Source organism: Dreissena polymorpha, chromosome 1, assembly GCF_020536995.1.
Source record: "Dreissena polymorpha isolate Duluth1 chromosome 1, UMN_Dpol_1.0, whole genome shotgun sequence".
Classification (NCBI taxonomy): Eukaryota; Metazoa; Mollusca; class Bivalvia; order Myida; family Dreissenidae; genus Dreissena; species Dreissena polymorpha.
Window position 1 is genome coordinate 159,199,051 of NC_068355.1, and position 27,764 is coordinate 159,226,814.

General features: G+C 35.3%; 1 protein-coding gene across 1 annotated transcript; it reads right to left on the reverse strand.

Annotated features, from left to right (window-relative positions):
- Positions 1–20,252: 20,252 nt before the first annotated feature.
- LOC127861520 (tryptase-like) lies at positions 20,253–22,424 on the reverse strand. Its single transcript, XM_052400128.1, has 4 exons — positions 22,337–22,424; positions 21,290–21,457; positions 20,919–21,082; positions 20,253–20,414 (listed from the first exon to the last, which is right to left on the reverse strand). The coding sequence occupies exons 1-4, from the start codon at positions 22,422–22,424 to the stop codon at positions 20,253–20,255; spliced, it is 582 nt and encodes a 193-aa protein (XP_052256088.1).
- Between the last annotated feature and the right edge of the window lie 5,340 nt (positions 22,425–27,764).

Below are 27,764 nucleotides of genomic sequence, written 5' to 3' on the forward strand. Positions count from 1 at the left end.
CGTTATAAGCTACCGTAATTGCTCATGAATTAGTGGCTGTTTGCTCTTATGCTAATTGGTAATTGTTAGTAAATATGCTATAATCGGTAGTCGTTGGTATGCCGTTATTTATGATATGAGTTCAAATGTTCGCGGCTTATTGACTAATGTACGTTTATCGGTAGTTTGACAGGCGGTGTGTCTCATTGTAGAGGAAATTAGTGCCAACTAAAGTACATAATGGCTGCATGTGAGTCGGTCGTAATGTAATGTCAGTTACACGCTACATTAAAAAAAAAGGTCAGTAAAAAGTACACACCATTGTTTGCAAGCTCGGATCGACTATAGTCGAGTTATAGCGTTCGGTATATGAACCAAGAGATATAATAAGTATAGGTTATTACATGGAGTAAGTGTGCCTTTAGTGGTTATTGGCACACTTGGTGATTATTTGCACGAGGGCTTTACCTTGTTAAATAAAAAATATATTACTGCATTAAATATGTCCCTTGCTATAATTTTATCTTGATTACAAATCATGAGCATTTTGTTGTGTTTCCACTAAAATATGAAAAATGATATTGACTAACTTATAATTTTTTTCTTAACTAATATCATTTTGCTCAAATAAAGTAAAATTCCGTAAAGTTGTTTAGACAACATATACTGAGCATACAAAAGGCTTCAACCACATCACGTAGTAAGCAAAAATCTTCAATTATCTTTTCTTTTTTTATCATTTTTTTCCACTTGAAAATATTGAAAGACGTGACGCTAACATTTGATTGATATTTAAAGAAGGAATTCTGGCTAGTAAAAATATCGACTTCCTTATTCCAAATTGTGATCTGTTCGTTATTTTGAGCTCAATTTAATTATCACAATGGCGGCACGGAGATTGCTTTCTTCAGCCCAAGCTTGTACCAACCGTAACTGTATCATTCATCATGCAGTTTTAAACAAATTACCGCATTTAACGTTTGTATGTTTTGACGACGTTTCGTGTGCTTGAAGCTTCAGTAACTAATTAGTGTATGCAATGTCTGTCTCGATTACTAAACTGTAAAAAAAGTGCTTAACATTATAAACACAAGATAAGTATTGATGCAAAGCATGAAAGGGCGTCGGGAATTTCAGTGAAAAAGGCACTCCATGAAGTTACATGGAACGATTTTTTTCTACTGTAAATATAAATATATTGGCCGATTATTTTAAACAAAATAGAAAAAGATACTGGTATAACCATTATCTATGATTTTGTGTTATAACCCCCAAATAACCATTATCTATGATGGTGTGTTATAACCCCAAAATAACAATTTTCTATGATTTGTGTTGTAACCCCCAAATATTTCATAGTTCATTTTATTTGCATTGGTTTCCTTCTTTTTTACTAGCATCCGTGTGCAGTTTTCATTAATGGAACAGAACTGTGTAGTTTTTAAAAAATCTGCTTCATCTTGTAAGCGTAATTTCATATTTTTATCAACTTCAAGGGGAGATGATTCTGAACTTATTCTGACGTTGCTCATTTACGATAGGAGTTGAGTACTCATTGATATGAAAACACTGTAAAAGTTTAAATGGGTTTACGAACCCCCCCCCCACCCACCCACCCCCACCCTCTCACACATATATTTCATGGGTATAATAAAAACAAAAAATGGTTACAATAAAACAGCAAATTTATTTAAACTAAAATGTCTACATCAAAACAAAAAGTTAACATAGAACACAAATAAAATAATTTGATTCTACTGGGGCTCGAACCTTGGGCCTCTCACATGTGAAGCGAGCGTGTAACCACTACACTACGGAACCGCTTGAAAAATCACCTTCTAACTAAGATATTAATAAGCTATTAATAGTCGGTTTAAATGTAAACCCGGAAGTTTAAACGCTGGATAGTGAGCGGGATTAAAGGTCCATACCAAAGGGTCCATACCATTGGCAAGATACGGGTCAGGCCTGCGGCCTTCTATATGTGGTTCTTAAAAAAAACTCTGTAAGAGGACTTGCTAGTAATGAGACTGGGGTGCTGTGATGGTGCTCCTCATTGATAAGCGGCTGCTTCCTTTATCGAGACTCATTATTACAATTAATAATACGTGTCGCGCTTCGCGCTCTATAGCGCCTTTATTAGTAACTAGGTGGTTGCTATGATAGTGGAACAAAGGTTTTAATGTGTTTACGAACCCCTCCACCCTCTCACACATATATTTCATGGGCATAATAAAAGCAAAAAATGTTACAATAAAACAGCATATTTATTTAAACTAAAATGTCTACATCAAAACAAAAAGTAATTAGTTAACATAGAACACAAATAAAATAATTTGATTCTTCTGGGGCTCGAACCTTGGACCTCTCACATGTGAAGCGAGCGTGTAATCACTACACTACGGAACCGCTTGAAAAATCACCTTCTAACAAAGATATTAAGATAGTGGGAGCCTAATGGATACTTTTCCAGAAACACTCTTTGTTATTATTTCCACATATTAAATTGTATATCACAACTAATGCAAAATTTTAAAACTTTTTACCAGCCGGTTAACTTTTTATACTTGGTTGAATACACCTACCCCTTCACTCGGATTGTTTTCTATGGATTTACCCTATATCCAAAATATATAGTTTTTTGTAATGGGATATACATATATTTTGACAATTAACTTAATAAACGTACTCGACTGGATTTTGTTAGTAGATACACAATGAAACAAGAGCTGTGTTCGTGAAACACAATGCCCCCTACTGCGCCGCTTTGAAGCCATATATTTGACCTTTGACCTTGAAGGATGACCTTAACCTTGACATTTCACCTTTCAAAATGTGCAGCTCCATGAGATACGCATGCATGCCAAATATCGAGTTGCTATCTTCAATATTGCAATCTTTGACCTTGAAGGATGACATTGACCTTTCACCACTCAAAATGTGCAGCTCCATGAGATATGCATGAATGCCAAATATCGAGTTGCTATCTTCTATATTGCAAAATTTTACCTTTGACCTTGACCTTAAAGAATGACCTGGACCTTCACCTTTCGTACGGACAGACAGACGCCATATATTTGACATTTGACCTTGAAGGATGACCTTCACCTTCACCTTTCACCACTCAAAATGTGCAGCTTCGTGAGATGCACATGCATGCTAAATATCAAGTTGCTTTCTTCAATATTGAAAAAGTTATGGCCAATGTTCAAGTTTTTGGACGGACAGACGCCATATATTTGACATTTGACCTTGAAGGATGACATTGACCTTCACTTTTTACCACTCAAAATGTTCAGCTCCATGAGATATACATGCATGCAAAATTTAAAGTTGCTACCTTGAATATTGAAGAAGTTATGGCCAATGTTAAAGTTTTCGGATGGACGGACAGACCCCATATATTTGACCTTGAAGGATGACCTTGACTTTCACCTTTTACAACTAAAAATGTGCAGCTCCATGAGATACACATGCATGCCAAATATCAAGTTGCTATCTTCAATATTGCAAAATTTGACCTTTTACCTTGCCCTTGAAGGATGACCTTCACCTTCACCTTTCACCACTCAAAATGTACAGCTCCATGAGATACACATGCATGCCAAATATCAAGTTGCTAATTTAAATATTGAAAAACTTATGGCCAATGTTAAAGTTTTCGGACGGACGGACAGACGCCATATATTTGACATTTGACCTTGAAGGATGACCTTGGCCTTGATCTTTCACCACTCAAAATGTGCAGCTTCGTAAGATGCACATGCATGCCAAATATAAAGTTACTATCTTCAATATTGAAAAAGTTATGGCCAATGCTAAAGTTTTCGGACGGACAGACGCCATATATTGGACATTTGGCCTTGAAGGATGACCTTGACCTTCACTTTTTACCACTCAAAATGTTCAGCTCCATGAGATACACATGCATGCCAAATATCAAGTTGCTACCTTCAATATTGAAAAAGTTATGGCCAATGTTAAAGTTTTCGGACGGACGGACAGACGCCATATATTTGACATTTGACCTTGAAGGATGACCTTGACCTTCACCTTTCACCACTCAAAATGTGCAGCTCCATAAGCACATGCATGCCAAATATCAAGTTGGTATGTTAAATATTTTAAAAGTTATGAGCATTAGAGTTTTCAGACGGACAGATAGACTGACATACTAACGGACAGTCCAACTTCTATATGCCACCCTCCCGGGGGCATTAAAAGTGTCATTGAAAGCGAATTGTGCCTTTGAGGTCCAATAATATGTGCACTTATCTGGATAAAATGGCAAAAACGACAACAACTGGTTCAGCGACAAGAAACTTTAATTACGTTTTATGTCACTTGTAGTGTGATGAAATGCATATATTGTACATATTTATTTAACACAACATATTTTCTACACACTGAATGAATTTCAGGAAGTTTTACCGTTCCTATCTCAAGAAATTTTACTTTGAGTATGCCTACCCCAATTCATTTTCATGCAATTAATTTAAGTATAAATTTGTATATCACTTCTTTTGGGGGGTTTTCTAGTTGCTTATTTAAAGCTTCAGTTATAAACCATGACATGTGAAGAAATTTAGCCAACTTTGAATTAATATTGATATAATAATACATTAATAATACAATCTTAAGGTCACCTAAAGTCAAAAGGCAACATATGAATACAGGCGCAGTTCACCACAAAATGTCAAAGTTGTCCCAATATTACGTAGCATAAAGATTTACAAGTTAAAATGTTTCTTTAAACATGTAGCACAATAATTTACAACATATATTTCAATAAAAACAGCCAGATTAATGACAACTAGATGTACATAATTTAGTATCAGTATAAAGCCATTGCGTGATTTTGACTGTCATTTGAAAGCCATATTATCTCGTTCCGTCACTTTTCGTCACTGAAAAACTGACCGATTTTAGGGACCACTTCTTATAAAATATTTTTTGTGTAACTTTTGGTAGTCCCTCATTGTTTTTAGCAATGAAAGTATCCCTAAAGTCATCCTCTCCGGAACTAAAAAATATGGCTTTCAAATGACACAAGGCCAGTCCATATCCCGCAATGTTTTCAGCTGTTGGTCGCTTTAGAGCTCCTCTATGCAACAGCACGTCTAACAATCTAATGTTCTTTGCCTTTATGGCTTTTCATGACAAACAAACAAACTGAATTATGGATTGCAGAAACAGTAAAGATGTGCCCGGCCATATTGTCAGTAAATTTACATGTTTTAAGCAAAGATCCCAGTGCTTCAACATCATCAGGAGCACTGAGGGCGATGCAGGTGGCCTGGGGAACACGTTCACTAGATCTTCCTGTTTGTGTGACTGTCCAGGATACAATATTTGAAAACAGGCAAAGAGTCAACTAAACTGCTAACACAAGTACAAAACATTTCAAAACAGTGTGTGTTCAGCAATGCACTAACCGAAACCGGAAAATCAAACCTGCGCACATTATGAGCAACAAAAATGGCTCTGGGAAACTTTGCAAGCCACATCATACAATCATGTAGAGAAGTTTTAATTGATACACTATCAACACTTCCACCATTTACACGCATTATGCCATGATCATCAACAGAGATGCCAATCACTTTCTGAGCTTCGGAAGAAATGGCACGGTTGTCTTCACATATTTCGAGAACTTAAAACCCGTCTTCAAATCCACAGCAGCAATCTGAGAAATATCAGGCATTAATGTACCTCGAACTGAAATACAAAATTAAATTCACACAATGCTTATTTCATGAATTTTATAATTCCCCTTTAAGTTTAATTCTGACGCCTTATATGATCGTTGGTTATGAGAAAAATCTATTTTCAGCACAACAAGCATATGACATATTGACAAGTCTTTGAACTCAAATTATCGCTTGTGAAAAAAATTCACCATTTATATGAATAGCTCAGAATTTTAATATACCTATGCTCCTTCATAAGATTTATTACTAAAATTAATGAATTTATTTTAGAAAATTGTAATATTTGGAATAACTTTTAATATTTATAATAACAATCACAAATATTTTAATAATGTGCCTGCCCTGGGGTTCTAACCAAAAATCTTTCAAAAAATGTAATTTTACCAAACCAAACCTTTAATAAAACAATTATTATTAATATGTTTCATGTTCATCTGGAATAGGAAATATAAGACAGTTGATGAGAAAAAATACTAAAATTTGGCACCAGAATAGTCAATAACATTGTATTTAAAGTTAGTTTTTACAATTACTCCATTTCTTTCTCATAAGCATCAATGGCAGCCTTGTTAGACGACGCAGTTGAGATTTTCTTGATGGCCTCCCCAGCACGAGCCTCCATCTTCTTAAGATTTCTATTTGCAATAAGCGTTATGTTTAGAGTGGTTAGGAAGTTATTTACCTTCACCGGCCTGCCCAAACTGACTTTCATTGCTGAAAACAGAATTGAAAACGATAAGAAAATGAAAACGAAATAAGGCCGTAGTTACTTAATAATGACGTCACAATGTATTTTCATAGAATCAATTCGTATCATCATTACATTATTAAATAACATGAATGAGCAATCAATTTGATTTAACAACACAAATGCGTAACTAAATTTGAAATATGAATATGATGGACACCGGAATGTTTCCTTATATATTACACGATAAACAAATATTCACTGGGAATGACCGTTGGAATTTTAAGGGGTCTGAAAATGTGTAAGAAGTCCAAAGATCAATGGCAATTGTACAATGATTAAACATTGATAGAAATGGCAGGTTGAAAAATGAAGACATGCATACCTGTTCCAAGCTTGGTATTTACGTCAAAGCATGGCATTCCCCTGATCGTGAGATGGTGCTGCTTTCCATAAGCAACACGGTTGACTTCTCTACAGTCAGGGTTTTCACAAACAACGTACAAATAACCACTGAGGCCATTTTGTAGTTCGCCAACAATGTTATATATTGTCAAAGGAATGGGACACAGATTACAAAACTGACCATACTGTAATTTGTTTAGCAAAACCTCCAGCTCAACGAATCAATCAATCTTCTTCCATCCCCCACCCACTTCTGCTTACTCTTTTCACGCCATTTAGCAAATGCGAATAGCTTTTACGTGAGTCATTTTCACAAAAATCGCCATCGAAGAGCTCGGTTAATGAATAATTGTTATCGAACACAACGTTGTCGATCGGTGTTTGCTTCTTTTTCGATTTTGGAAATCGCTCGCTTTTATTTCGCAATTTCAATTTGATAAGAAAATGTCAACAACCGTGACGTCATGAACACAAATATTTTATGAAACGAATTAATTTAACTTATATTTGTATTGTATAGTTATCGAATCTTAAAGAGATAACGCTTTCCGAATACGGCGATATCGACCGACTATTCCCGATCTCATTAGGCACCTACTGGCTTAATTAGTGACCGTAGTGTAACGGTTATCAATAAAGCAATAAACCGTGTAATCGCTGTCGTCTTGTAAAATTGAAGAAAATACGCGTTAACTAAAACTCGAACAGCAAAAGTCTGCGCTATTGTTAGAAAAACCACAAAATAAAAATATTTTGATTATGTTTTGTTTTTATACAAAACCAGAAAGTTTCACCGGTTCGCGTATTTGCCCAGTCCCAGTGATCTTTTATTATTGCCCAGTCCCTGTGATCAGTTATTAATTAAAAGAATAAGCTTTGCATTATTGGCAATAAATGTTGTAGTAAATGTACTAGGCACAAATGCAGTACTTATTTACACTAATTTACACAAAAAATCACCACTATGCAAGATATTCTTAAAACAAAAATATATACATTGATCCGTAAAATAACTTCTCCTCCCATAAGCGAAAACAAACTTCAGTGCGACGCCAATAAGACAGCTGATGCAGATTGTCACATAATGCTCATTTTAAAAATAGCATGCCCCAGAGGTAATGCAATGTGGCGCAGCGGGATGCAAAACATGTGCTATAAAACGCTCTGACTGATGCTGCATTCGTCATTGAGAAGCTGAATCTCTGCGGACTGCAGCATTTTCTTTGCCTAAATTTTAAATTAGGACTTGGGTTCCATATATCATCGGCATTCACGTGATGCTTACCTTTGTGGAGTTGAGATGGTGTTACACACTTGATAATAAGGTAACCTCTAAGTATTACATGTTAAGTGTCAATTGAAATTTTGTTCACGGCTGTTATTCAAAAAGCTTTTTAAAGGGAATCCTTAACTTAATTTTCACTGCAAAATCAAATTGTGTTTGTATCTTGCATCCAAGAATATTTAAATATACATGTACATCAAACTGCAAAAGATAAAGAAGATACATGCGCAAAATGCGTTTAGTCAGTTTAGGAGAAATCATAGTGGATTCACAATAATATGTAAACAAGTTCACAAGCTTATATTTGTCCATTTCTGCATATATTTGTGATATACACCCCTCTCTGTGAATCCTCGGATATTAAATGGCACTAGTCTTAACTCGAACAGTTGTTTCGTGAGATAATAGTATGTAGTGTTCGTGCATTATCCTTTAAGAAATACATAAATGAAGTTAATTGACTCCCTTCTCGCGGCCTAAAGTTTTTGGGACTTAACACTACGATTGCTTTTATGCATCAGTGCAATCGTGATAAAGGAATTTGAGACAAATGAAACAAATGCGATTTGTATCCAATCCGTTTTTGGGTTAGAAATAATTTTCGAAAATCGGAAAAAAATATTTGGAAAAAGGTTTTTTATTTTTCAAATTCATAAATAGTTTTTGTCCACAAGTAGACAAAAATGTACGAACTCCTCTGTTCATTAAAAGACCATAAACAAATCAACGAATAGTTCGTACAATATTTCGAAAAATAAAGTTAACCCATTAAAAATCAAAGCGCCATAGTCGCTGAAGGCCTGTGGCTAGATTTAGTGTGGTTGGGAAGAAGTTTAGTTCTTAAAAAAATATAGTTCGACTATGTATATAGTTGTCAATATCTTTATACATAGTCAAACTATCTTTTCTTAAGAAGACGTTTTGTCGGAAGTTTTTTTATTGATTTAGTACGTGTATGCATTATTATAAACAGGTTTATAAAAATCAAGGCTGCAGCTGCATTTTTCAAAAATTCACAATGGATAGTCGATCAATAAGTCATGGCCATCCTACATAGGCGATGAAGATATGTGGCTGGGAACGAGATTATGACCCATCTGGGTCTGTCACTTTTGGTGTCATAAATGCTGAATGCCCGTTTTGGATGAAATGACGTCCTTATTCAACCAGTATCAGTACTTGTTATGCTGATCAGTTTGTGTTGATAATATCTCCATTGATCGCGTATCTGGATGAACATAATTAATTTCAAAGTACGTAATTAGTTGTACTAAAATTAATGGTTGCCATGGGAACAAAAAATGTTCTTCTTTTCATATGTATTACTATTTTAAAGAATTTAAGCCAAAAAAAGCACAGAAAATCAACAAAATATGTTCTGGACAGATATGGAACATCATTAACATGTTTATTATATACATAAATATATGCACATTTTCTGGAAAAACGTGTGTATTCAGAAGTTGAACATTTTGTACAGCTATGATTTTAAAACTAAAACGAATAACTCCTCATGATACAATTTGTGTTGTGTGTCTGTACTGCCAGACATTATTTTGTTTATTTAGCAATTCAATTTTGTTCCATGATTGATAAAATTAAGTACACAAAATACATTAAGTTAACAGTTGCTATGGAAACAGTAATTTGTGGATTGCATATACATGCTGTTTGTGATCAACAATGTATTTGAAGTTAATATATTATTAATCTTCGCATAAGTGTCAAACCTAATTCGCTAAGGCATTTCATACGTAGAGATTCATAAACATGATTTTCAACTTAAACAAAATTAAAGAAATAAGCACTACATATTTAATGGCACACGTCACTTATTAATTCACTATAGATTGAACTTTGAACACCAAAATATGCATTAACATGTAAAAAAAAATCAAATACAAACATAACATGAACACATACGTTAACATCACATATCTTGATGTTTAAATGAACTACAACAGTATTAGTGATATTATTTTAAGACCACAATATTAGCAGGCATACAATACAATGTATTTCTTATCGTGTAAAGAATATTTTATAGTTAGATCACTATGAATGAGTTGTTTATCATTAATCAAACAAATGTGTCCACACGACACGGATGCCCCCAACTGTAACTTTGTCACTACATAAAAGCATAAGTGTGCAAATGTTTTTGAGATATGCATAGCCTTTATTTTATTTAACTGTTAGTTTGCTACATAACAGGTGTTCAATATTTATATTTTGTTTGTTACATATGTCATCTGCTGCAGTTTGTAGATGTTTTTTTCTGCCAATTCTTTGCGTGCATGTTCGAACTTGGCCTAGAGACCATCTAGATAAAACTTGTGAACAAGTTTGGTGAAGATCAGATGAAAACTACTTGAATTAGAGAGCGAACACCAAGATGAATGTTTAAAACGCACTTAGTGACCCAGAGAACTAGTTTTTGGCCCGACATGCCCCATGTTCACACTTGGCGAAGACATTATGTAGATACAACTTCTGACAGAGTTTGTGAATGATCGGATAAAAACTACTTGAATAAGAGAGCGGGCACCATGCTGAATGTTTGAAACGCAATAAGTTACCCTATGACAGTTTTTGGCCCAGCATGACCCATGTTCGTCTTGACCTAGACATTATCCGGATGCAACTTCTAACCAAGTTTGGAGATCGGATTAGAACTACTTGAATTAGAGAGTGAACACGAAAAGTGTTACGGAGGACAAACAGACTGACAGACGGACAGTGCGAAAACTATATGCCGCCCGTTGGGGGCATAAAATATATTTTCATGTATCTGACATGGTGTGCAGAAACAACAAAAATGTAAAAATAAAATATTCCCTTCTCATACTTATATTACCTATGGATGACAGACTGATTGGAAAAACAACACAAGATACATATTGTTGATATGTTGTACTCAAATTCATGCACATCAATAAAAAAGTATTGTATTTATTCTTTGAAGAAAAATCACCTGTTAAGTCTGGATTAAAAAATCTTATCTGTTAAAAAATGTCAATCACAACACAACATGGACGCAATATATTGTCCATATTATCATCCACACAGAGTCCAAACTGTCAGTAAACTTGGTAAGCTCAGGTTGCATCATGATTTGCCGAATTCACTTGTTAAGATCTGCAATAATTAAAATAAAAATGCCTGATTAGAAACCTTAAACAAACACATAAAAAATACATATCACCAGTAGATACCATAGGCTTGTCAACAATTTATTGAAATTGAAAACCATGTCATGTTTTAGTTTTTCCTTAATGCTTGTTTAACCTAATCTACATGTATGTGAAAATAACACAAGAAATATTATTAAAATTATATAATCAAGACGAAAAACAGATTATTGCTTGGTACATTATACAATCTGAACCCTCAAGTTATGCATAGTGAATAGTAAATTGTCAATGTTTAATATTAAAAAATAGTATCCATACTTAACACCATAAAGGTAAACCATCTGTGTTGGGAGAATAAAGCGCACCCCAGTTAACATTTTCACGGATTTCTTTTTAAATATTTCACTATTTTAAATGGGATAAAGTGGAGAGCCGGCTGATTCGTGAGAGTTTTCAATAGGTATCATGATTTTTTTAAACAAATCAGTATTTTTCCAGTAATGTGCAATGACGCGTTTGAACGGTTAGAAAAATGTCGGATCAGTGTTTGGACTTCATATTACAAAGCGCGATTGCACTTTACTGAAAATTGCTTAGTTGTTAAAAAAATCATAAAATCTATAGAACACTCTCACGAATGAGCGAGCTCTCGACATTATCCCATTACAAATGGTGAAATAATTTAAAAAGACATCCTTAAAAATGTTATCTGGGTCGCGCCTTACTAGTATTCTCCCAACACAGATCTTAAAGTCACATGGTATACATGAAGGTGCAGTGTAAACAATGCAAGGTGTAAATCATATCAAACCTGCTATTTAGCAGCACATCATTTAGTGTTCGCACTCCACTTTTGCCCAATTTGTTTTTTATGAGGTGGATTTGACACATCCAACTTTTAGCTTTATATCATGATAGTTCATCATTGAAACTACAAGGTAGTAGGTTCTGCCCCTGAATAAATAAAATATAGCAAAATATTTATGTATGATTGTGTTATAGTTGAAAATAATATATGACAATGAAAACAAAGAACTGCTACATTACATCTCAATACAATCTTAACGATATTCCGATAGTCCAGACACATATTGACTGAGAACATTTAATCAGTTTTCTTAAGCTGCAACCACTTGGTCATGTCTGACAATTCATTGAAAATATAAAGTTTCAAAAGCATCACAACAAATTTGTGTAGTTGGTCGTGCTTTATGAGAAAGATATTTTTTTTCTTTCTACTTTCTTTATTTGTTGTTATGAATCTTAGATCATCATTGCTTTCATGTTAAACTTGATCATGAACACAACCATTAATATTGACATCCAAAACTATAAATTTTTACAAGAATAGAAACATTTAAATATGTACCAATAAAAATAATCAAATATACATTGTAATTAAACACATTCCTGACATATGCATTAATGCTATCGTTTCGCATGGAATTGTCATCGCTAACCTGTCATTGTGAGATTGCACAAAAAATTGCAACATAAATTTGATATTACTTTTTAATACAACCTTGCTCAGTTCACAGTCTGTTAAATGTAAAACAGTAATTTTAAGTACATAAAATGAAAGTAGAATACGTCTAATGGAATATATGCCCGTAAATTGTTCAACGAAATGTTAATATTGTCATTATAGAAAAGTTCAACAACAAATGATAAATTGGGAAGTGTTTAAGATTTTGACAACTACCTAGGCAAACAGACACATAAACAGCGTCTAAAATCGTCGTTATGACCGCCAAAAAGGCTCATACAAACATCATGATTGGTGTAATAGATTCATTAAACATGAAATTCCATCTTTTAAGACCAACTTTGATTTTTTTAAATGAGAAAATCAAATGAAAAACTTTGACAATAGCCAGGAAGTTTATCCGAAAATTGTCACTGTCGACTGTGCCCTACTGTATTCATTGTTATTAAAGCTGAGGTTAATTTAAACCATGTAAAAATCAAGAGAAAATACGGAAAATTAAAGTTCCACTGAATTATTTTTATTGGGTTAAATTATAGTTCAAAGTTAATGGCAAACAAGTTGTTATTGTTTTGACAAAGTCCGCGAAACGGTAGTTAGAGACCGTCAAGTGAGCAACTTATTCTCGCATGAATATGTAAACAATAAAAACTATGCCGTAGCCAATGCTTTACAATTTTGATTCAATAATATTTTTTTTAACATGTATTAAAGTTCAAAGTAAAACTATTATTAATGGCAAACAAGTTGCTCTTGTTTTGACAAACTCCGCGAAACGGTAGTTAGAGACCGTACAGTGAGGAACTTATTCTCGCATAAACTCCAATTATGAATAATGAAACTGTTATACTTGAAAAAATATTGCATACTGTAATCCATGTACCTTCCTGTTCCGAGCTTTGTGTTGACAGCAAAACAAGGCATTCCTTTCTTGAAAAGTTGAAGACTCTTCTTTAAGTGATGGGTTTTTGCCGTACGATAACCCGTTCACATGGCTACAGTCATCACACAATCATAAATCCACTTTATCCCCTTTTACTGCTCAAGAACAATATTAAATTTTGTAAATGACACGGGTTCTAGACGTTATTCTTCACAGTGGTCAAAATTTTCAATCGTTTGACATTTGTATTTCCAAGAATCGTTTTCTTCATAAATATTAACACTGCCATGCATTAGTTGACGTTTATCATTAACTCCAGTCACATTAATATGAACAATAATAACACTTTTATTAATTGTTCTCTTTCAATATAGCAAATTGCTTTTTCTTTAAACGACCCAATCTGTCAGGTACAATGTCGGCCATATTTGTTGTCATGGTATTTAGCGGGTCCTACATTTAGTATTTCATAGCGTATTTATAGAATATTCTTAGTTTTCCGCACAGTCCAGCGTTCGGAGTGACGGATATGTACGAAAGAATGCGATATTGCACGAAGTTCATTAGAGTGCTAATACCTTAAAAAAATGTATCAGTAAAAAATCTTCTTACTGTCTCCGTAGACACTCGTATATTTTCGGCCTAGACCGTCAAGTGAGGAACTTATTCTCGCATGAATATGCAAACAATAATAAAAACTATGTCGTACCCAATGCTAAGCAATTTTGCTTCAATAATATTTTTTACACGTTTTATAACACTGTCATGTTATATAGTGATATTTTGTATTAACAATGCGGGTTATTGAGAACTTCTTTGCAGGGACCTATTTGTTTGTATAGGTCCGTCTTCTTTGATTGCGCATGAATGACCGCCAAGCGGTAAATCGGACTTTCACAAATTCATTCATTCGTGATTGTTTTGGCAGCCAGCCAAGTCAGCTTGTCTCAAAAATCGGTATCAGTACTATGGCCTAGGGGCTTCGCCCCAGGCAAAAAATCAATGTTCCTTATAGCAATAGCAAAAATGTCAACGCTAGATGTGGTATGGTAACACAGATTTAACAAGATACAAGATATTCTTTTTTTTTAAGGAACAATATATTCAACACATGTTCATGTACCAAGTATTTGTTAATGGATCGTATGAAAATATCGTTGCGAGAATTAAAATGGAATATATTGTGCCACATAAAATCGAGCATTTTGTATCTCGTTAAATCTTTGTTACCATATCACATATAGCGTTGAAATTTTGGCTATTGCTATAAGGAACTCTGATATTCGTTTATTTTCAAATATTTATGTTACTTTTAATAACATGAGCCTAAGGGCCAACGATATAATATTATTGTTCTAACACAATGGATCAAACAAAACACCTTTTTAAGAAGAAAATCGTCATTTCTGTTAACTACTGATACAAACAGTTCAACTTGCGGCCTGTTTGACTTGCTTCTAATCTTTTGGATCCCGATCGTGAATGTTCTTACTTACTTTACAGTTGCAACTGGAACCAGCATAATCATAATAATAATAAAAAGACATGGATATAACAGTTTATGCATTTTCACAAAAATCTTTAGTTTTAAGAAAGGGCAAACATACATATTCAAATAAAGTCTATCCCTCTAGATAACAAACACAATAATCACCCCATGTAGACCCCTGCAATCCATTGCGGCGCCTACTAATGCCACTAAATACGCGTAACATATAATAATTTGTTATTTTGTTAATTATTACATATATAATATTCACATTAAGTATTTTTATTACCACTTGGCGCCCGACATTACTTGTGACCTTAGCGGGATAACTTCTAATTCATTTGTTAAAGCTGCCGCAGCTCTGAAATGTGAGGTGAGCATTTGATAATATGCATGTCTACATTTGCATTGGCAATGTTATTTATTACCGAATCGAACGTTCGTTAACATTTATTGTGACGGATGTTACTGTATAGGCTAGGGATACAATGCCCAATTGAGCATGAACCCCACTTCCGGCTCTGATGGCGAACAGCGTGATAAACAAGCAACCAACCACTGTTGATTTAGCCCAAAAGTATTTACATTGATATTGTTCATGTATATTTCAAATAAATGATATGTTCGTACTTTTGATGTGCATACTATATACATAAAACATTATTGGAGCTGTGAAACACAATGCCTCCTACTGCGCTTTGAAGCCGAACAGAAGCTATTTAAGAGAAATCGTATATTTTTGAATGGTAAGGTCACAGTGATCTTGACCTTGTGACCTCCAACCATGTTTGATTGTAGATCTCAATCAGATGCACGCACATGTAAAGTTTAAAGAACATAGACCCAAGAGTTTTCATTTTATGAGCATGGTTAAAGTTTTGGGACAGACACACACATACAATGACAGATAGGCCAAAAACAATATACCCCTGATTATTAGATCTGGGGGCATATAAAATAAAAAACCACGCATAAAAATCAAAGCTTAAACATCAAGTATGCTACCTTGATTTTTAATGGTCAGGTTTGATGCAGATACAAGTACGGGTAACGTCGAGATGATTAACTTTCTTCTTTTAGGCATTTGAGAATATTAGACATGTATAGATTTGTATAAATGTTGCGCTCGTTGTTCGGTGCTGTTATGTGTACCCCATACACAATACTATATTCTGTTCGTCGCAGGTTTTCGACGGCGTTCGCAGAAACACAGGACCAAGTGCCTCCACTTTGGGAATGACGTGCAGCGTTCTTATGGGTAGCAAACATGAAAATGACGATAGTAAGCGTGTTGTTGGCGGCTAGGCGTTACTTCAGGGGGAGTGGCCGTGGCTGGTGTCAATGCACTTCATGTATTGGGAGAACTTCACGAATCATTCCTGTGGAGCGACACTTATTCACCAACAGTGGATTCTCACCGCCGCCCACTGCTTCATGTGAGTTCGATTCTCAACGGCAATGGAAATGTCTTTTCTTATCCGTAGAAAAATAACATAAAAATGTCCAGGAAAAAATGCTACTAAATGTTTGGTCTTGGAAGTCCCCTACGTATTAGCTATCATATATCAGCAAATGTATGCTTCCGTCAGGGGGATGAAGCAATTTACTTGTCCTTACCTACGTTTGTATCTCCGTTCTTTCCGAATTTTGTCCGCACATTTACTAAATCATTATTCGGGAAATGTGAGCATAGATTTGCTAACATTGAATATCATGTGGATACGGGTGTGAGCACAGGACATTTGTATTAGGCTGCAAACTTGAGTTCACAGAAAGTGGTGTTCAATGGTAACATTACCTTCATACGGATATTCCGGACTGTAGTGTTATATTTTAACAGTTTATTGTCAAAAACAATACAGGCAATACAAACATTATAGACATGTGGAGTTGGTGTATCGCGGTACGAAAAAAATATTCCTAGCTCAACGGTCTCGGCCACACTCAAAGTTCAAATATAAATTATGTCCTAAATACAGTATGTCAGGAGTTTATTATAGGAAAAAGTGTGAAATGTCCTGATCACACCGTGTACTCGACTAACGCATCGTCTGCGGTTCATCCATCGGCTGCGGTACTGTATACATGTCGGGTAAAAGCGAGGTGTAAGTATTCCCCTATTCTAACGTATTGAATTGAGCAGATTTGCGTGTGTTCTTTGAGAGCCTAAGTAAAAATGACTTTGTGAACGTAATCCTTACCTTCCTAGCTGCTTACTTCTAAAGAAATCCGTTAGAATGTGGTCTAAAATCAAACAAAATTCACCACTCTCTCTGTCAAACTCTAATTACACAGGATTTAGACCAAAGATACATATGAACAACATTTTATTGACATATTTAATCATTTCTCTTCGGTTATTCCAAATTAAAGCATACCACATGAACACACAACATTTTTATCAACATGTAAATTCGCTCAAGCCAACGGCCGTGGTTACTTATTAGATGGTCATGACATCGGCTGCGAAAATACAATTATGCTCAAGCCATCAGCTGCGGCAATGAAAATTGGCATGATGAGATGTGGACGTTACTCATGGACCATATTCGATAGAACTATCGGATATTTTGATCACAAAAACAGTTTTAAGATTTTCGTTCGTATTTTGAAATAAAATGGATGGGTGAGTGGATTTCTTTTTTAAATAATTCATACTTTGACATTATTGAAACAAGTCATTTACACGCAATGTAGAGTACATTTGACTCGCTTTGCCGAAGTCGGATATATCGAAGTAATGGAAACTTCGAACATAAATGCTCATTCCCTTCTCAAATTTGAGATACAAGTTTTTTCTTAATTGAAACGCATGAATAAATTTACAAACCTAAAGACAGCTACATGAAGATTGCCAGTTATGTTTGAATTTCCTACTGGAGATCTTTCAGCATCGTTTGTCACCTGTATCTAGTTATAATTAGTCAGAAGTGTACGTCTTATAAGTCGGGTTACTCTTTTACTTCGAAATAATTTGTATGGTTTATGAACTTCGACATTTCGAGATTCAACTGTACTTCATAGGAGATTGTCAAATGTGTTTAGCATTCGTTGTACTATATGATTTCCTTCTGTCCTTTTGTTAAAATAGAGATAATTATGGCAAAACTCTTATTACGAGCTAACTTTCGATATATATCGGTTGCGGCTTTCTTTCAAGATTAAACTATTTGGAATTTTAAGACCATGGATAATTCATATGTGATTTGTCGCGGTACGACTGAAAATAGTTGAAACTGTATAGAACTCACACATTCAAATAAATTAACAAGTTGAACGTTTAATTATCACGCAGATACGGAATCCGGATAGTTCCATCTATAATCTAGCCCTTCTTTCATCAAGTGCGACACACGACAAACGAAGCGATACACGATATTTTGCGCGACACACTAAGCGACTCACGATATTATGCGCGATACTCAAAGCGACACAATAAATTTTGCGTGACACACAAAGCGACAAACGATATTTTGCGCGATACACGAAGCGACGCGCGAGAATATACCACGAAATATCGCCCTTGTGTAGGTAGCCCAAAAGGCGACACATCGCGATAAATATCGCGTGTCGATTTGAGTATCGCGCAAAATACCGTGTGTCGCTTTGTATGTCGCGCAAAATAGTGTGCTTCAATTTGAGTACCTAGCAAAATATCGTGTCTCGCGTTCAAAGGGCGACATACGACATGTTACGCGATGCACGAAGCGACACACAATATTTTGCGCGATACTTTAAACGACACACGATATTTTGCTCGACACACGAAGCGACACACGATATTGTGCGTGATACACAGAGCGACACGCGATATTTACCACGATATATCGCCTTTTTACATATTACAAAATCGTGTGTCCTACATAAGGGCGATATTTCGTGGTACATTATCGCGCGTCGCTTTGTGTATGTCGCAAAATATCGTGTTTCGCTTTGAGTATCGCGCAAAATATCGTGTGTCGCTTCATGTATTTTTTCAGCGTCCATAGCAGGTAGTGAATCTGAAAATATAATCGTATAGCTTGTTGTGAACGCAAATATAACCATTTCGCTTGTTGTAAACGGCAACATAATCATATAGCTTGTTGTGAACGGAAATATAGTCATATAGCTTGTTGTGAACGGAAATATAAGCATCATATCGCTTGCTTGGCATGTCAATACCGAAATACACAAGAAAAACCGAGTTTTAAAGGATTTTAAAGAAATACATATTAAACAAGACTATTGCCAAGCAGCATATGTCCCCTACCGGCTCCACCATTGTCAGAAAAATCTTTTTTTTTTTAAATATATTTGTTGCCATAGCTCCCAGAATTTTTGACGTAGGAACAAAATGAAATGACGTGCATAATGTCCATATTGTCATCTATCCATGTTTTAAGTTTCATGAAGAAATATGAAGAACTTTTAAAGTAATCGCAGGATCCAGAAAAGTGTGACAGACTGACAGACTGACGGACTGACGGACTGACAGACAGAGCGCAAACCATAAGTCCCCTCCGGTGAAACCGGTAGGGGACAATAACGGAAACTGCTGAGACATATCGCATGTAATCCGTTATTAATGATGCAATTTCATATATGTCCAACTGAAAGCATCACGAACTTACAAATATTCACTAATGAAAGAGATCATTCGGAAGCGCGTAAGAATCATAATCATCACCATACCTGTTATATAACTATTTAATCGTCTTCCAAAGTGAAAACATAAACAATTCAAATACTGACGTACCGCTGTTCTGTATAATACGGGTTAATGTCTTCCCGGAAAAGAAGGGAAGTAACCTACAGAGACAATGTCTGATTATCTGCTGAAACACCCTTTCTATTGTGTGAACATTTCATCAAAATATTATTTTATCTCAAGACTTTTCTGGCTGAACAAAAGCTTGTTATAAGAAATACAAATATGTATTATTTATAATTATATTTATTATAAATAAAATTCATGTTAATATCGTATTAACATGAATAACCTCACTGTTTAGAGTGAAAGAGGACACCAAATTCCCGATTAGTAAACTAGTGCGGGGAAAACATAAGATAAACATAGCTGTTAGTTTAGTTGCTTATGTATGTTGATAAAAAGATAGTCAACGATTACATTATATTCCAAAGATGTATAAAGTCGAGCAGATTTACTTCAAAGTATAACAAAAAGATAATATTAATTGAGTTTTGGCGACTCAGTTGGACTCAATGACAGTCTTTATCCAGTCGTAAAAGTGGTGAATGAGCGTGTAGATCCCGGGATACAGTGGGTGGGTGCATCTAAAACCAGTAGAGACCACGCCCACTTGTGTCCAGTGGCCGTCATGGAAGCACGCCAGCGAACCGCCCGAGTCGCCCTAGAAATGAACGAGAGGTGCCATATTATGACACAATATTTTTCATGTAACGGTGTACTTTAATACATATTTCTATAGGCTTATGCATCTAATTTTATTACATCTGTCACGAATTGTACGTTACTACCATATTATATTATACCAGTTAAGGAATTTCTTTAATAACAAGCCTAACCAAATCCTTGGACGAGAATTGTTTTATGACATTAGATGAGAACGTAGACATATCTTCAATCTATCACACTCTATTTAATAATAAGAAAACTTCTAGTGTTAACAAAACAAAATCGTGTTGATTGATTTGAAAAGTTAATAAATAGCGAGAAGTCATTTGATAATATTGACGTTGGGGTCATTTGACCAAAATTAAAGTAAACAAATATACAAAAAGAAAACAATTAAGGAAACTAGGATGGCCCATAACAACTAATTTCAATGTAGACAATGAAAATTACATTTAAGCTGATGAACAGTTCAATTCACATGCGGGTAATTCATTCTTACATGACAGGAGCCCCTGCCTTCAGCGATGGCGCAAATAACAGAGTCGTCGATGACGAAATTCTCAAAGCGGTCTTCCTCCGGAAGTAGATCGTAGCGGTCTGCGCAGACGGCATAGGGCACGATCTGTAAACTCGCATGGTGCGGCACTTCCGCTCCCACACCACCTTAACAGAACGCAACTCCCGTTGAAGTGTTGGAGTAATGATGGAAGTTATTCTTACAAGAAATTTACGAAACTATTTCAATGTTCATGTTTTTCTACTGGGTGCGAAACCAGTACTCAACATGAACAGTTAAAGTATTCTTCTTTTGTCCGGAAAACAATATATAAACATTTCACCAAAAATGTGTTATTTTGTCATATCAAAAACAAGCGTCTACTTCCACTAACGTTCCTCGTCCCGCAGTGACGCAGTGGCTGTGATCGCGCACGGTGTAGTTGGGCTCGATACAGATGGTGCTCACGTATTCGGACATGTGAGCGGTCTTGCTCAACTTTACCAGAGCGATATCATAGAGTATACTCCCTTTCGGATCATCTAAAATAGACAGAAACGTAGGGGATTACATTTCCAAGCGCTTGAAATATTGACACTTGTAATCGAAACCTTGACTTGTGTGGTAAATTGAAGGTGGGACATATACACGTCTGATGATATATTTGAAGCTAATAATCTTATGATTGTCGTCTCTACTGACGATCTTGTTAGGCAATGGTGTAAATCTTGATAGGTCACACGAAGGTGTCAGCTCAAACATATGCGCTTTACAGTATGTTTTTTTGTGTATCGCACACGTGTCAATGTCAAATGTGATACAATGACATTGACACTAATAACCGTATGATACAATTGTTTTGACACAGATAAGCGTGTGAGACATTGGCGTGGACACCAAAATTCGTGTCATTTGTTGTATTGTACACAAGATACATTGCAGTGGACACAGGCACGTGTGTGATAATATTTAGTTGATACAAACGCACTTTTAATACATAACAGTAGACATTTAAAGGCGCGCGATACACTGAATTGGACACTGGGAACAAGTGAGATATATTGGAGTTGATACCTGCAAACATGTGATACACTGAAGTGGACTCTGGTTGGCGCGCGTATCATATGAAAACAAACCGACCAGTGGGTGATGCATTGAACATTGACGCATTTAAATGTGTAATACATAGTAATGAGCACATTCAAGAGAACGACAACTCCAGGACTCACATTCAGTTGAACTAATATTGGCAGGTGCTAATGTGACAAAAAACTAGGAGTTGATATATATGCGTGTTTGTGATATATTGTCACATTAAACACGTTATGTTAAGTTAAAGAAACATACAAGCGCACGATTATGCTACTCGCTAATATTAAATACAAGTGATTTAAGAGTCGAGTATGAGAGCAGCCACTCACGCAAAATCTTGGGGTGTGTGACAATCTTTTCCAGTGTATACATCTGCTCCATGCCTTCCTCTTCCCCTTGCGCATGCTCTCCGAGCATCACGTGCCAGCAATCTCCACGCAGAGTTGTCGTTCCTTGCTCTCACATACAACTCTGCGAAAGGCTCAGTCCTCCATTTTGTCTATAAAATAGATAAAACCGATTCAACGCATTCAACGTATATTTGATTGGATATTTAAGATCGCATGCATTAAATTAAGAAATATGACGTTTAAATGTACGATAAATCATGCAAAAACTTGCGAGTTTTAATGCAACTCTTTGGAACCAATTTATTGCCCATTTACGCAGATGGAATCATTCCACGCACTTCACAAATGTAAAAATAATAAACATATTATTTTTGAGTGACGTTAGGAATTGCTTCGACGTGTGTATGTATGTTGGTTTCTTAACATAAAAACCCATATCAATTTTATAATAATGAATTAAGACTGATATAAGATATCATGGTATGAGATGGTTTTCTTTAATGCAGTGAATGCAATGTAACCGTCGTGCAAGAGATTGTTTAGTATTCTGTAACCTCAATGATGAACGCTTGGAATGATCATGACATAAATGAGACGCTTTCATAACAATAGTCCGTTCTGAGCACAACACAGAGGTGAATGTAATGTAACCGTCGTGCAAGAGATTGACGTGCCAGTTGTTTTTGTCCGACAGGCGACCGTAACCACTGCGGTCACGCCTGTGTGTTACACTCACAAACATTTAAACTTTGACATAATCTTTCGTCGTTTGCACTAACTAATCGAAAAGAAATACTGTAGAAGTAAATATATGTTTCATAATTTCTTTAGATTACGTATAAGGTAAGAAGAGTACACTTGACTCTCGCTATGCCGAAGACGTATACATATTGGGTAAAATGAATTGTGTGTAATCCTTAACCGTTATAACGACTGGTATTCTCACCTTGTTGCCGGTGAAGAACATACTTATATTTCCTACTCAATGGAACTTGTATAATGGAAAAACTCACTGTTATTAAAAAAAAAACATTTGCTATTATATACAAAATTGAGCAATATCGCGCTGGTGTGTATAGCCTTTACATGAAAGGCCAATTGTGTTGTTGTTGTTTTGAAACATAATTGCATAGTGCTGTTAAAGTAACATTACTTCTCGAAATCAACGAAAATTTCGAACAATATTTCGTAAAATAAAGCTTAACAATTAAAAATCATTGGTCCTTATGGCAATTGCCGAAATTTCAGCGCCAGATGTGGTCTGGTTAAATAGATGTTTGTAGATGCAAAATGCTCGTTTTAATTATTGTTTTGTATTGGAACCATTTTAGTATTCGTGTGTCGTATGAATATATATATTCGCGGGAAAATTAAAATGAAATTGTGTCACAAATAACGAGCATTTTGTATCTACAAAAATCTATGTAATCATACCACATCCAGCGTTGAAATTGTGTCTCTTGCTATAAGGAACACTGATTGTTTAGGTGTTAACTTTATTTTACGCGATTCTTTACGAATTTTCGTCGATTTTGAGCCTTATAGAGACTTTAATAATTAATAATCTTTTTTATTTAAACAATAATGAGATTTTCAACAAATTACAAACCACTATTGCCGCCCTTCATTGGACATTTTCTAAATTAAAGGTAAATTGTTTTAATATTTGAGTCCGGCTCTGGGAACATGGGACTTAATGTTGGCGCGTTAAATGTCGTCTCATATTAGCCTGCACCGTCAGCACAGGCTTATCAGTAGTTCAAACCTGATAAGCCTGTGTGACACAAAACATGACACACATGCATAAAGACCCATTTTCCCAGACATAGGCTCAATAATGTTGTTGCTTTGTGTCTTGTAATGACTGCAGACGAATCAGTCCATCGTGAAATAGCTAGTTCACATAATCTAAACAATGTATGACATTTTATTACAGTTTTTCTAGAAAATATATGCATTACATGACATACTTTTTCAATAAAGATTAGGATTAGACACACATTAGATAGACATCATGTGATAACAAAATGATCCCTCTGGTCCAGTTCCTAGTGTATCCTACGCATAATTCTTCTTACTAAACATATGCAATATTTGAATGATCATGCAGTTGTTTTTACAACAATTTATAAAGGTTGAACAATTTATACTACGGTGCATTATAATTTAAAAACCTACATATAGATTGCACTGCTGTCTGGTTATATATAAATGCATACATGCACAAAACATAAACTGATTTATATATGTTAATTACAGATACTTCATCGTGGTAAAATAATTCAAGTAAAATAAATGTCATCAAACCACAAAGAAACTAATACATGTCATTTTCTTTGCCAAACTCATTTTATGCATGTTAATTTCGTTCATGGTTAAGAAGTATTATATGTAAATTGAGGTATTAAACTATATGTTTTAATATGAACCTATTACTTATAAAAGACGTAAAATAAGTGTCAAAAAACACATAACCTTAATAAATTCTAGAATTCAGGCCCCTGTATTAACAAAGCTCTTATAGCATTTTAGGGGAATGACTGAATATCTAGCTACCAACAAATAGGAATTAAAAATCAGTATGGTCCTAAAATAAAGGGCATGTGAATATTAAAAGAAATTAAATAAAATTGACCATCGCTGTGGGAAAACGGGGTTTAATGCATGTTCGTAAAGTGTTGTCCCAGCTTAGCTTGTACGGTCTGCACAGGCTAATCAGCGACGACACTATCTGGTTGTAAAGAAGGTTTTGTTCAAAAAAGTTTTTTCGAAAAGAAAATCCAGTCTAGGTCGAAAGTGTTGTCCCGGATAAGCATGTTGAGACCACAAAGCTAATCTGGGACGACACTTTACGCGCATGCATAAAGCCAGTTTTCCCAAAACGCGGCTCAATTTTACGGAATACCAGGCCTACTCAACCTAGGCTGTTCACTGCGAACAAAATATAATTCAAATGTAAGAAAACAAAAATAGAAAGGCAAACAATTTTAACTTAAAATATACACTATTGAAATCTTGATATAACTACACTATTGAAATCTTGATATAACATATTTGCTGACAAATTCGCAAGATGCTTGAAAATTGTGCTTGTAAAATCATCGAAAGATAAATAAAATGATGCGCAATTAATCAATTTATCTGATATGATGTTGAGCTTAAGCATGTCCAATGCTCAAATGGCAAAACAACACAATGCTGCGTGATTGCTTTAACAGTTCAATATGTTCTAACTTGCAGAATATTTCTTATTAAAATTGGCCTTATTTTTGTTAATTTTACTAACACACTACTTAGGATATCGGATACCAAGTATCACAAATCCTTAGCAATAAAACTCATAACACACTCTATTATCATTAACAGAACATCACAGATAATGCTTTGACCTGTGTAGATAGAAAAAAAAGTGTCAAAACAAGCGCCAGATCCCGCCAACAATTTATTTAGTTAAATCGCAAAGAAATCTAAACATTATTTTTACTATGATATCAAAATAAATCATCAACAGTTTCAGTGATCATAAAATGGCATGGCAATCATCAAATTCATATAAAAATTTAAAACTTCCAACAATACATTAAAACGTAATCGATTAAAATTCAAATGGCCCAAGAATTAATAATATTTCCACACCTTTTGAACATATTTTTAATAATATAAATACATTATACTATATTTATTATTAATTACCTGGTTTAACTGAATATCTCACTTGTTTATGATCTTGAGTCATCAATTTCATACCCCTCTTGTTCATCTCCTCTCTAATTCCCTTGCCCCCGCCCCCCCCCCCCCATTCTGCACAACCGCATCCCCTTGAACCTAACCAACCAATATCCGCTACCCTCACCTACAACCCCTATTTGCCTGTCCCTCTTCCATCAACCACCAAATCCCCCCTGCGCCCATACCAATTTTCCCCTGTAGCCCATGCCGTCCCCTACCAAAGTCCCTGTCATACTGCAGTCCCCAAAAGCCACCCTACCAAAGTCGCAGTGCCCTACTTTATTTCAAACCAATTGTCCCCTTTCCCACTGCCTTCATCTACCAAAGTCCCTGTCACTCTGCCGTCCCCCAAAGTCACCCTGCCGTCCCCTACCAAGGTCGCAGTGCCCTCCCTTATTTCCAACGATCTCCTATTCCAAATTCTCTGTGCCATTTGCTACCAGGTTTATATTCCCCGTCCCTACCCGCCCAAAATCCCTCTGCCCTCCCCTAGCAATCACTAATGTACATCACCACAGAACCACCATAGTTCATCAAGAGTTTTCCAAAGCTACTGGTAGCTCCAATAAGTTGATTCACCTCGTGCTGAAGCCTCTTCCGGGTCTCGTCTAGCTCATTCAACTAGTGGTCATTAGTCGTAACCAGGGACCCGCAATTACAGCAGAGGAGTGTATTCAACACATTTGTCTTGTTAAATTTGAAATCTTTTTATATTTAGCTTGACTGATGCCATTGCTTTTGCCTTATTTAGAAACTTTAAGTATATGCCATTGTATAACTGATAACTTATAATAGTTATTGGCCTTGAGCCTTATTTCTATTACTTATACCAGAAGAGTAACCAGTATAGCCTTTGCAGCTCGGACCTGACTCAACTCGATAAACAATTATTATTTTATTGGAATATAGCACTTAAAGATGCAGTGCTGTGGAATCTGATTTTCTATTGCAACATTTTTTTTCGCCCAATTGGAAAAAGGACGGGTACGCTTTGTAATTATTTTGTTTAATTCAAAAATGAATATAAAATTCTTAATTATATCACTCAAACCATAAACTTGTTTAGAATTAGCTGCTTAAAGCAATTTTCACCATCATTAATGATATAGGGGGTTTCCAGAACTAATTGAAAGTGCAGGAAAATCTTGTAAACAATAATTGGGAAGTAGTCAATAATAACTGACTTCTTTAAGTTCACACAGTAAACAAATCTTTATATGCATGAATATTATGACACAAAAGGACTCTTTACAATAACAAATAGTTTATAGAAACTGCAGTTCCAAAATATCTAGCACAGGCCTCTTTAATAATGCATAGCTTTGTACAGCTAGTTATAACAGATAACGCGTGTGTCCAGTGCGACACTATCACAGTTGCTGTGTTTGCAAGCCCATGCCTCCTTCTGTTACTTAAAATGTCGGGTTCAAAAATTGCCATTCAGCACTATAACTACTGACAGAGGTTACTGGTGCATGTGCTGGTACTCCTGTACTTCTGTCACTTGTGTTGACATTCAACAAATCTTCTGCCAGCCTTAGAAGAGCAGCCGCTATTTGTTGTTTGCTCATATCTGCAAATGTATATTCAAAATATACAAAAATCGTCACTATTATGTAGGATATAGAGGATATTTGTTGGATTCGATGGAATATCGATTTTATTTCACGAGTGATCA

Coding starts and splice junctions, on each gene's coding strand:
- LOC127861520 (XM_052400128.1), bottom strand. CDS start 22,424: ATGCTCGGAGAGCATGCGCAAGGGGAAGAGGAAGGCATGGAGCAGATG. Junction 21,458..22,336: donor CACACACCCCAAGATTTTGC/GTGAGTGGCTGC, acceptor TGTCTATTTTAG/ATGATCCGAAAGGGAGTATA. Junction 20,415..20,918: donor AAGGCAGGGGCTCCTGTCAT/GTAAGAATGAAT, acceptor GTTCATTTCTAG/GGCGACTCGGGCGGTTCGCT.